This window comes from Procambarus clarkii, chromosome 10, assembly GCF_040958095.1.
Source record: "Procambarus clarkii isolate CNS0578487 chromosome 10, FALCON_Pclarkii_2.0, whole genome shotgun sequence".
NCBI classification, from domain to species: Eukaryota; Metazoa; Arthropoda; class Malacostraca; order Decapoda; family Cambaridae; genus Procambarus; species Procambarus clarkii.
Genome location: NC_091159.1, coordinates 51,502,889 through 51,515,388, shown reverse-complemented (window position 1 = coordinate 51,515,388; position 12,500 = coordinate 51,502,889). Strand labels below are relative to the sequence as shown.

Genomic DNA, 12,500 nt, shown 5'->3' with positions numbered 1-12,500 from the left:
CCACGTATATCAGTGGTAACTCCCACGTATATCACTGGTAACCTCTACGTATATCAGTGGTAACTCCCACGTATATCAGTGGTAACCTCTACGTATATCAGTGGTAACTTCCACGTATATCAGTGGTAACCTCTACGTATATTAGTGGTAACTCCCACGTATATCAGTGGTAACCTCTACGTATATTAGTGGTAACTCCCACGTATATCAGTGGTAACTCCCACGTATATCAGTGGTAACCTCTACGTATATCAGTGGTAACTCCTACATATATCAGTGGTAACTCCCACTTGTCTCAGACGATCGACACTACTTGGAAAAAGAAGAGGCGGTCTTGGGACCCAACACCCTGGGGTCACATTCTCAGAAGGTTTTCCCTATTTTAGAGCGTCTTGAAGAGATAAACGAGGCTTCCAAACCCATCTTCAGTGAAAACTGGAATATCTAATTAACGTTCTTCTCCCTTTTTTTATGCATCTCTTCTATTTCCTTCTTTAAACTAACTCTTTTTTGCTTCTTTTCTACGTTAACATCTTCTTAGTTGTGAGGTTTTCAATGTCTGTTCGAAGCGTCTTTTAGTAGCGTGGAATTGTCTTCATTGAGGTCTTGTCTACCTTTGTAGCCAGGGAAATTGGCCAGGTCGCATTAATGGTGTTGTTTACCAGGCGGGGGAGGGAGGGGGGAGTGGTTCTGGCCCATCGGCTTCACTATGGCGACCTTTGCTGTCGCTTCCATGATCGTTTTATTAATTTCTGAGGGATATCGAGAGGCTCAAAGTCTCATTACAGAGGGGGGGGGAGAGAGAGAGAGAGAGAGAGAGAGAGAGAGAGAGAGAGAGAGAGAGAGAGAGAGAGAGAGAGAGAGAGAGAGAGAGAGAGAGAGAGAGAGAGCCTCCACCACTCTCTCCTCTCTTTCATAATCATCCACAGTGCAAGAATACCTCAGATCTCTTCCCTAGTAAGACAAAAAGAGATATCTGAGGCGTTCTGCCAATCAGAGATGACTGGCCTGCCAATCAGAGATGACTGACCTGCCACTCAGAGATGACTGGCCTGCTACTCACAAATGACTGGCCTGCCAATCAGACGTGTGACTCAAGCCTCGGGCGGGATCATAGGCGTACCCAACAACGTTGTAAAAAAAAAAGAGAGACTTTCTGCGAAATAATTTCTGGTATTAAAAACATTAGTTGTGGTTTATAAAACTGCTGGGTATATACCTTGTGATATAACACATTACTACTGAGTAATGTATATATATATACCTTGTGATATAACACATTATTGCTCGGTATACCTTGTGGTATGATACATTACAATTATTCATCAATAAATGCTGAGGTAGACCAAATTCATCTTTAGTAAGAGCTCGGAGGTTGAAGACACTGCCTCCAATCTTCAAGAATGACCTGAGGAATTGTATCGTATCCTCTCTGAAGGTAAAAATGAGGAATTCTGGGTAGCAGAGGACGTTCTTATATTAAATCCTGGTTGCCTTAGCCAACCTGAGTTGACAGGGGGGAGTGGTATAGCAGAGGAAGCGTAGGATGGGGGTGAACGAATAGGTGAGTGGATGTAGAAGGGAGTGAAGGGTGTGAGAGGGACGAGGAGGAAAGTGAGGAGGGGTAGAAGAAAGGTTGATAAGGCGAGAGGTGGAGGGTTTAAGAAAGGATAGAGGTTGGAGGGGGGTGGATAGAAGGAGCAATAAGGAGGTAGGGAGAGAATGAAGGACCGACGAGAGGAGGAGGAGGAGAAAATGAGAGAAAGCATGGAGGAAAGTGGGAGGGAAGATACAGATTGTTAGGAGACATAGATTAACTAGAAAACAAAAATACTAGAATGGGTGGATAATATACCTGAGAACCCGATGGCTGTAGAATTGAATGAATGAATAATAGAATGACATTAGAATGACGTGAGGTTAGCAAAGCTTAACTATAGAGAGACTATAAAGATCAGAATTACTTAAGTATAAATTAAATAAAAGGAAAAAATGGACTATTAAATACCGAAATAGTAGAATGACGGAATTATAATTTGAGTGTGAATGACAGAACGATTGGATGACTGACTACATAACTGATGATTATTAACTAAATTACAGCTTGTTTGGAGAACAGACTGAATAACAAAATACATGACTAAAATAGAATGCATGAATGAAGAATACAATAATGGAAGGATAAAAAGCCTGGATAATATATTAGTGAGCAACAAACATACTACAAAAATACAATATCTAATATCCGTTTAGTAGCCGTGTGGAGGCTGGCAATGGGCAGTTATCCTCGTCCTGGATTTCACGGCCACCACAGGGCAAACATTACTGCTGACCATCGCAACTGAATCAAACTGAAATTGTGTGTAGTTTCAATCTCAGAGCTGTAAACTGTTCCAGAGAGAGAGAGAGGGAGAGAGAGAGAGAGAGAGAGAGAGAGAGAGAGAGAGAGAGAGAGAGAGAGAGAGAGACAGACAGAGAGACAGACAGAGAGAGACAGAGAGACAGAGAGAGACAGAGAGACAGAGAGAGAGAGAGAGACAGAGAGAGAGAGAGACAGAGAGAGAGAGAGACAGAGAGAGAGAGAGACAGAGAGAGAGAGAGACAGAGAGAGAGAGAGACAGAGAGAGACCACCGTCCCTCAACCTCAAACACACCGAGTCACCATTGGAGTTGACAAATGATTAATCTATATCTATAAGATAAAATGTTCGAGGTTCAAGGCCAGTCGAGACGAGAAGTGAAAGGGGGGATAAAGAAGAGGAGGGAGGGAGAGAGCGAGAGAAAATAGAGGAGATGAGAGAGAGAGAGCGAGGGGGAAATGAGGGTGGGAGGAGAATGGAAGGGAGATGGGGAAGAAGAGAGGTGGAAGAGGGAGGGAGAATGAGAGAGATGGGAGAATATGAAACAGAAGATCGGGAGGGGGTGTTATTGGCCAGTGGGGGGGGGAGGAAAGAGGAAGGGAACTAACAGGGAACCCGCCAAGCCAATACAACTATATAGCTCTGGGAAGGGGTCAGGATAAGGATTTGGGATGGGACGGGGGAAAATTTGGAATGGTGCCCAGCCCCCTTGGATGATCGGGGATTGAACTCCGACCTGTATGACGCTCTACCGTCGCTCTACCGTCCAACCCAAGTGGTTAGGCAGGAGGGGGGGGGGGAGGAAGAGACTATCCCGGGCATCGCCAGGAATCCCGTCCAGTACCTTAATCTTACTCAATCTTACAGTATAATTAGAGTAAGTTATCTCACTCAACAAGTTCACCTGGAAGCTTTGTACAGAGCTGTATCCCACATGCTCTCTCTCTCTAGGTGTTCCATCAATATGTCTATTAAACTTTCGTGTTTAAATTCTACATGGCACACGGTTTTATTTTTTGTAGTCTCTTTCTCAAAGATATCTTTGAAGATATCTTTCTCAAAGATATCTCTAAGACATCTTTCTCAAAGAGACTAGAGGTGTGGAATACCCCAGGTGAGAGGTCACCCTAGGTGTGGAATACCTCAGGTGTGGAATACCGCAGTTGTCAGCAGGTGTGCCCCATTGTCTTGTCCAATTTTACCGTTTAAATCACCCAATTACAGTTACTCAGACTCATCCGTGGCTACCACACTGATCTCATCTCGATCTATAACCCATTTTCCCCTCTCAAAATATCCTCCATTACCGCTCTTGACATTATTATAATCACTGGAAAATAGGTTCCTAATGTGACCCTACGAACCCATGAATATTTAATGGGTATTCTAAATATTTCCTGAACGGTAAATAGGTTCACAGAATATTCAGTTCACACTAATGATAGGGCGATATACACTCTAAGTGCTCAGGGTCACCACTTATTTCGTACACATTTGCATACCTTACATTGACTAGGGTAAGTGCTGAGGTATTTCCATCTCTCTGTGTTCATTTATATATATATATACAAGTGGCCCCCCTGCTGACAGTTTCATTAAGGCCGTCAATATTGGTACTCTAAAGAGAGAGAGAGAGAGAGAGAGAGAGAGAGAGAGAGAGAGGAGAGAGAGAGAGAGAGAGAGAGAGAGAGAGAGAGAGAGAGAGAGAGAGGGAAAGAGAGAGAGAGAGAGAGAGAGAGAGAGGGGAAAGAGAGAGAGAGAGAGAGAGAGAGGGAAGAGAGAGGAGAGAGAGAGAGAGAGAGAGAGAGAGAGAGAGAGAGAGAGAGAGAGAGAGAGAGAGAGAGAGAGAGAGAGAGAGAGAGAGGGGAAGAGAGAGAGCTCGTTCCCGTCTTTCTGGCTTCCTTATTTATTTTTTTCCACCTACCTCCTCTTTACCCTGTTTTTGCTTCTCTCCCTCCCTCCTTCCCTCGTGTTTATTAGTTACTTCATCCTCATATTTACGTTCTTCCCCTCGTTCCCTCATTTCTCTCACTTCCTCACCCTTGCCTTTTATCCCTCATTCTCACCTCTCTCCTTTACCGCCACCTCTCTCCCTCGCCCCTCACATGCTTCCCTTCCTCACCTCTCTCCCTCACCCCTCACCCTAACTCACCTCTAAAGAACAGCTCAACAACGAGAACAAAAAGAACAAACGATAATAACAAAGAGGTGAACACCTCACCTCACCATAACCACAATAACATCGTTATCTTGGAAGGTTAACAAAAACAGAGGATTGCCTTAACTGTTGCCATTAACTGTGTGTTAATTGCCTTTAACACACAGTAACACTAATACACAAAGAGTAAATCACACTAACGTAATGCATCAATGGCAAAAAATCCGTGGGAGCTGTGATGTAGATTCGAACCTATGCGCTTGGGTACTCCCAGCGTATTCAGCGCATATTCCGTGTTTAACGCATAGTTTCGAATCCCCACCAAGGTTGCTACGGATTTTCTCAGTAATCCTCAAATTTTATTCCATTAATTTTAAGCAGACCAGCTTAAGTAACATAGAATTTATTCACCATAAAGAATACTTCGCTGTTTGGTGTACGTAAACTAAGAGTTTACTTGAGTCGTAAACTGTGTTCTGGCGTAAACTTTTGGTTGGTCTGTAAGGTGGCTGTTGTGGTGTAAGCTGTTAGGTCAGTAAACTTAATAATAACCTTCCAGCTTTGCTACAGGTAACTGAGGGCCACGGGGAATGTGCGTAACGCTGTTAATAAACTAACCAAATATAAGCGCAGCGAGTCTAATAATAATAATAATAATTATATTATTATTGATATTGCTGTTACTATGATTTTCACAGTAATTTGGTGGTAACAAATTATACCATTTGTGTGTGTGTGTGTGTGTGTGTGTGTGTGTGTGTGTGTGTGTGTGTGTGTGTGTGTGTGTGTGTCAGCTGGCAAGATATTGCTCTCTCTCCGGCTGTCAGGCCTCTCGAGATCAGCAATAAAAAGAAACGTGATTTTGTAGTAGTTGTTTATGGCAAAGACGTCTGTGTTGTTTCAACACACGACGGCTGCTTCCCGAGTGGAAGATAGTAAAACCCACAGAAATATATAATAGTTTTCCAGTAAGAAAATCAATCTGGGCGTTTCCTATTTCATTGTGTGTTTTTTGTAACCAATTCCCAACAAATTTGTTAACAAAAGGTTTGTGGAAAGAAGCGATTTACACTGACAATAGCGAGCGAGATGCAGCTGATTGCGATATTGTCAGGTCGCAAGATGGGTGCTGTTGCTCACACCAGCACGGGCAATAGGCATTGCACGTCCCTTGAAAGTGTCATTCATCCTGGGGACACGAAGCTCCCACAGCAACACATTTCGTATTTGTGTTTTAAGATAGCACAGAGTAGCTTTTTCTTTTCTTTCGCGGCCATATCTGTCTTTATCCCCCTTTCCCTGTGTGACTTGTGTACTTCTTGCGGTTCTCCAAGTAACCGAACTCTGAAAAATAAAATACAAACTTGGCTTCCGTTGAAGTACAACAGAAGGATCTCCAAGGAAACCTACACTGAAGCTTTGTAGGAAACAGCAGGAAAAAAAACGTGAGGAAAGGAAAATAGCAGAAAGGAAACATTATTGAAGAGGAAACAGCAGGAAAAAAAAGAAATAAGGAAACAAGAAAGATTGAACGGAACCTTTAGTAGTATCAGGCAACGTTTTGGCTTGTGTGTAAAAAAATATGCACGTGTTATGTGTCTATCTCCAGCAATGATGATTTACTAACAAATGGGAGAGTTGCAGGCGATGAGTCACAATAACGTGGCTAAAGTATGTTGACCAGACCACACACACTAGAAGGTGAAGAGACGACGACGTTTCGGTCCGTCCTGGACCATTCTCAAGTCGATTGTGATTCTCCACAATCGACTTGAGAATGGTCCAGGACGGACCGAAACGTCGTCGTCCCTTCACCTTCTAGTGTGCGGTCTGGTCAAAATGGGAGAGTTGCCTAGCAGTTCGAAGACGGCAAATGTGGTACCAAAATACAGGTCATGTGAAAGGAAGAAGACGCTGAACTGAAAACTAGCGTCACTGACAAACATATCTTGCAAGGTACATGAATGGTCGTTTGAAGAATAATTACAACAAAACTAGTAGAACATCTAGACATAATTAAGTTTGAGGACAATAAACAATAAAGCTTTAGGGAAGGAAAATCAATTATATCGATTATTCTTGAGCCCTGCTGGTGAATTGAGGACATTAAGACCAAAAACATGGATACCCAACAATTCTTAGAGTTAAACAGGCCTCTGACGCAGTTCCACTCAGAAGCCTGGAGTTAATTTCCAGTCCAGTTTCTTCCTAACACATGGGGGGTTAGGAAGAAAGTTGGAAAGAAATGGGCTAAACGATGATGAAGAAATGACAGGAGAGAGCGTAGACATGATAGAAAATCTAGAAAATAAAGGAAAAGAAAACCAAGACTTTCTGTTGAGCCAGAATTTAGAACCTCTCATGTAAGAAAAAGAGGATCTGACACACGTTGTAATAATTATTTTAATTTAAAGAACAATTATAACTGATTCTTGGTTTTACTCTTTGGAGGAAGGCCCGCGCATAACCACAAACGCCTCAAGATATTACATATCAGTTATCCTGATGACAAATTCCTTCAAGATGTTGGAGTTCGTTACAATCTTCTCCCTTCTGGACCGGATGTTGGGGCTCTCTCAAGCGCCTTTTGCCGTCCAAACTCGATGATAAAACCTCTAATATTCTCCCTTGCTTCTAAATAGTTTTATAGCCTCCGTGGCACAATGGTAAAGCAGTCGCCCGGCGCTTTGGCCTGGGTTCCTATCCTGGCCGGGTAGGATTGACTGGGCGCCAATCCTAAACCGTAGCCCTTTGTTCACCCAGCAGTGAATGGCTACCTGGTTGTTGTAAAACGATTTAGCAGGCCGTATTCCGGGGGGAAAATTAGGATTAAGGACCTGCCCGAAACGCTATGCGTAGTAGTGACTTTGCAAGAATGAAAGAACTCTTGCACATATATAATAAAAAAAGATAACTTGTTGAAATTTGTCGCGCTTCAGACCTAATATCGGAGCTTCTTATACTCACCCTCTGCCTTCCTCGCCGGAAGTTGGAACTTGTCGCATTCTTCTTGTGTTTAAGAGACAAAATTGGCACCGACCAGCCCGCGAGGAAGGTTCAAGAAACAATTGGAAAAGTTCACGAAGGAAGTGCTGAACCAACTGAATTGTAACGGATACCTGGGGCCTGCGGGCCGCTTCAAGCAACAGACTTACCGATCAAGCTATCGCATGACCAGCCTGGGCCTCAGGCTATTCCTTGGGACTAGATAAAAACGTGGAACTTGAGAAAATGATAGATTTCGGGGCTCTATCTAAGCATTAAACTAACGGTAGAGCTCCTTCCACCTTCCAAGTTAAATAATAGAGCCCTTGAGACACACCTCGACTTGAAAATAATGATGATATCGCGCCTTTCACATGCACCTCAGACCAAATGTTGACATCATTTCCTAACTCCCTGGCTAATGTGGAGCTTCTTCCGTCTCCCCACTCATCTTCCTTTCTTCCTTCAGACAAACACAATCTGCAACACGTGTGTTCCAATTACAATTTCACAAAGAGAAAAGCCGTGCATTAGTTTAATGAAACTCCATTGAATACCAAATGTGCATTTAATTCTTTCTCTCTCCTAATGGAGACTATCTTCTCCAGAAGAGAGGGGGTAACGTTTTCTCCATTCTCTAAAGCGCATCTTCTTTGACAGATATTTGGTCCTGATTTCCTCCACTGAGCAGTCATCTCCACCCAGCCTGCCCTGAGCAGTCCCCTCCACCCAACCTGCCCTGAGCAGTCCTCTCCACCCAACCTGCCCTGAGCAGTCATCTCCACCCAGCCTGCCCTGAGCACAGTCCCCTCCATCCAGCCTACCCTGAGCACAGTCTCCCCCACCCAGCCTGCCCTGAGCACAGTCCCCTCCATCCCAGCCTACCCTGAGCAGTCCATCTCCACCCAACCTCCACTGAGCAGTCACCTCCCATGAACAGTCAGAACAGTCTTTCCCCACCCCCCCCCACCCCCCACCCCCAAAGAACAAAAGGACGGACGCCTCCATTCGTCTCCATGGCAATTTGCAGCCGTCTGTTACCATAGCAGTATCTCCTGGTTGTCAGCAAGCCAGGTGGCCATATTTCCTTCCTCCCCCTGCTGGGGTCGGGTCGTCCCCAGACAACCATTGAGAGTTTCCACTCGCTGCGGTTGTCTTATTTGTTTCTGTTTCCAAACTCAAACTCTCCAGGCTTGCTTTAAGCCATGGATGTGCTCTCCTCTGCTAATTCTCTGCAGTCACGTTGGATATACGTGGACTGCAAGAGCAGTAAGAACTGCTGGTCAGAGCAGGTGAAGGAGAAGCTGAGAGGGGGAATCAGCAGGATGGGAAGGAGGAGCAGCAGGACGAAAACAGGGACCACAGCAACTGTAATGTTCAGGAACCCACAACCACCACAGTATCAGCAACTACAACAGTCCAAGTCAGCAATAACCCAGCAAAGTATCAACACTCACCATTTCAGCAACAGTACCAGCAGCCTAACAGCACCAACAAGCACAGAGGACAGCAAAAGCAGCAGCTGCAGCACCTACAGCATCACCTGTAGCAACTACAGCATCACCTGTAGCAACTACAGTATCACCTGTAGCCAGCTGCAGCATCACCTGTAGCAACTACAGCATCACCTGTAGCAACTACAGCATCACCTGTAGCAACTACAGCATCACCCTGTAGCAACTACAGCATCACTGTAGCAACTATAGAGTATCACCTGTAGCAGCTGCAGCATCACCTGTAGCAACTACAGCATCACCTGTAGCAACTACAGTATCACCTGTAGCAGCTGCAGCATCACCTGTAGCAGCTACAGCCATCACCTGTAGCAGCTACAGCATCACCTGTAGCAACTACAGCATCACCTGTAGCAACTACAGCATCACCTGTAGCAGCTACAGCATCACCTGTAGCAACTACAGCATCACCCTGTAGCAGCTGCAGCATCACCTGTAGCAACTATAGCATCACCTGTAGCAACTACAGCATCACCTGTAGCAACTACAGCATCACCTGTAGCAACTATAGTATCACCTGTAGCAGCCTGCAGCATCACCTGTAGCAACTACAGCATCACCTGTAGCAACTACAGCATCACCTGTAGCAACTACAGTATCACCTGTAGCAGCTGCAGCATCACCTGTAGCAGCTACAGCATCACCTGTAGCAGCTACAGCATCACCTGTAGCAACTACAGCATCACCTGTAGCAACTACAGCATCACCTGTAGCAGCTACAGCATCACCTGTAGCAACTACAGCATCACCTGTAGCAACTACAGCATCACCTGTAGCAACTACAGCATCACCTGTAGCAACTACAGCATCACCTGTAGCAACTACAGCATCACCTGTAGCAACTACAGCATCACCTGTAGCAACTACAGCATCACCTGTAGCAACTACAGCATCACCTGTAGCAACTACAGCATCACCTGTAGCAACTACAGCATCACCTGTAGCAAACTACAGCATCACCTGTAGCAACTACAGCATCACCTGTAGCAACTACAGCATCACCTGTAGCAACTACAGCATCACCTGTAGCATCTACAGCATCACCTGTAGCAACTACAGTATCACCTGTAGCAGCTGCAGCATCACCTGTAGCAGCTACAGCATCACCTGTAGCAACTACAGCATCACCTGTAGCAACTACAGCATCACCTGTAACAACTACACAGCATCACCTGTAGCAACTACAGCATCACCTGTAGCAACTACAGCATCACCTGTAGCAACTACAGCATCTCCTGTAGCATCTACAGCATCACCTGTAGCATCTACAGCATCACCTGTAGCAACTACAGCATCACCTGTAGCAACTACAGCATCACCTGTAGCATCTACAGCATCACCTGTAGTTGTAACAACGTTCTAATACGTCATAAACACGTTAAGCCAATATGTAACAACTTTTTGAAAGTTTTAACAGCGGAAAATAGGGACAGTTATGGTTTGTGTTTCCAGGGAATACTCAGAAACAAAATAACATCGTTTGTATAGCTGAAGTTGCTCAACATCTGCTTAAACATCAGATGAACTTGGGCAAAGGAACTTTCCAAATGTTGTTTACGTTCAATGAGAGACCAAAAAAAATGTATCTTTCCTGTTATTGTTTACGTACAACGAGAGACTCTAAAGTAAGCTTGCTGCCTCGGTATTGAGACAGAAACGAAAGGAAAAAATAAATACATGAAGGCTTGTTTCTGAAGGGACCTCGGTACCCCCAGGACCAATAAAAGGGGGGGGGGTCTCGGCACCCCAGAACCAATAAAGGTGGGCCTTTGCACCCCCTCCCCTCCCCAGGACCAATAATGGAGGTCTCGGCACCCCCAGGACCAATAAAGGTGTGCCTCGCCGTCCCAGGACCAATAAAGGAAAGCCTAGGCGCCCCTGGGACCAATAAAGGAAAGCCTCGCCGTCCCAGGACCAATAAAGGAAAGCCTCGCCGTCCCAGGACCAATAAAGGAAATCCTAGGCGCCCCTGGGACCAATAAAGGAAAGCCTAGGCGTCCCCAGGACCAATAAGGTAGATCTAGGCCCCCCCCCCCAGGACCAATAAAAGTAGGCCTAGGCGCCCTCAGGAGGCGCCTATCAACAGGGTCTGATATTTACCCTTAATTATATGATGGTAACCGCGTGTCCTGAAACATTTTATTGAAAAAATAAAATCCTTCGGAAACGAAAGTTAACAGGAACGTACCTTAAACAGGTGGAATTGTGTCCCGCGATGAGCTTAAAAAAAATTCTTACCTGTAACGACAGAAAAATTAATTATTAACGTGCCTATTGACATTCCTGTATACACATATCATCATATACAACGTATGTAACATGTGAAAGGTCACACTTGAGGGTCGAGGTGATGCTTACCTTCTCCTGAAGGAGGGTTGTGCTGTCCGTAGTGGGGGTCAGACCAGGGGGGTCAGAGCTGTCCGTAGTGGGGGTCAGACGAGGGGGTCAGCGTCAACACTACTCCCACGTGCTCACTAACACAAACAAAAGCGGTGTTTTGCAACATTCATGAATCACTCACAATGAAATAATATCCTGTACGAGACGAGAAACACTTCAAGAACTGAAAGTACTCAACAAGTCCATAATTTTGCCACAGCAATTAAAGCCAATATCCACCTTTTATTTCCAGTAAATGACTAAACTTGCTAAGAATTAACATTTAGTAGCGACGTGTCCTGCCTCGGCGTCTTGGTCACAACGCACTTTTTGAATTTTACTAAGACACGGAACTAATAATAAAAATACTCGCAACCATAAACAGCAACACTGGAATTTGCTAGTTCACATACACACTACCGTTAATTAACACGTAGTTTGTTTTCAAGTAACACAACATCCAGTCTTCATAACGCGGTGTGACCGACCGGCGTCTGTCACAAGTCACCACAACACAAGTTATCACAACACAAGTCATCACAACACAGTCATCACTCACAACCATTATTGTTATACTGGAGTGACCAGTCAGACTACAGGGTCCGGACAGCCCTCCGTTCGAGTTTCCAATGAGGTTGATGTTTCATCACAGCCCAGCATCAAAACATCGACCACGTGCTTAAGTGGAACACGTGCTTATTGTATGTGTTCCAATCACATTGTTGTAGGTATATTTCGTCCTTTTATTTTAAATGCGACTAAATCAGCTGGTCGTGGTAAACATTGGCTGGGATCACGGTGGCCCAAACAGCCGACCTGCATTTGTATGAGAATTTCTGGAGCGATGTTTCTTAAGTCTCGTGACAGGGCCGAGTAAGAAGCACCATATACTATGGTACTTATTTGTACCCACGGTACAAATTAACCAAAACGGTACAATTGAAGCTATATTATAAGGCACAGTTTAAACAATCTTGTAAATCAAATATAAGGATGACAGCCCGCGAATTTCTCCAAGTTGACAATTCAGTCTTTATACCATAATAACATAAGACTTATTATTGTAATTTTGATAACAAACTATATCTTTTTCCGCCGTTCACA

The 12,500-nt window shown here is 44.6% G+C and overlaps 2 protein-coding genes across 2 annotated transcripts in view; one reads left to right on the top strand and one right to left on the bottom strand.

Moving 5' to 3' along the window:
* LOC138363371 (glycine receptor subunit alpha-2-like) overlaps nucleotides 1-9,435 on the top strand; it is a 272,709-nt gene extending 263,274 nt beyond the window's left edge. Inside the window, exon 9 of the mRNA XM_069322401.1 lies at nucleotides 9,224-9,435. Coding sequence (XP_069178502.1) covers nucleotides 9,224-9,435 — 212 coding nt within the window. The remainder of the gene's footprint in view (nucleotides 1-9,223) is intronic.
* A 95-nt stretch (nucleotides 9,436-9,530) lies between these two features.
* The window catches only part of LOC138363370 (autotransporter adhesin BpaC-like), a 13,701-nt gene continuing 10,731 nt past the window's right edge, over nucleotides 9,531-12,500 (bottom strand). Inside the window, exons 2-4 of the mRNA XM_069322400.1 lie at nucleotides 10,190-10,357; nucleotides 9,999-10,145; nucleotides 9,531-9,703 (exon numbers count right to left, since the gene is read on the bottom strand). Coding sequence (XP_069178501.1) covers nucleotides 9,531-9,703; nucleotides 9,999-10,145; nucleotides 10,190-10,357 — 488 coding nt within the window. The remainder of the gene's footprint in view (nucleotides 9,704-9,998; nucleotides 10,146-10,189; nucleotides 10,358-12,500) is intronic.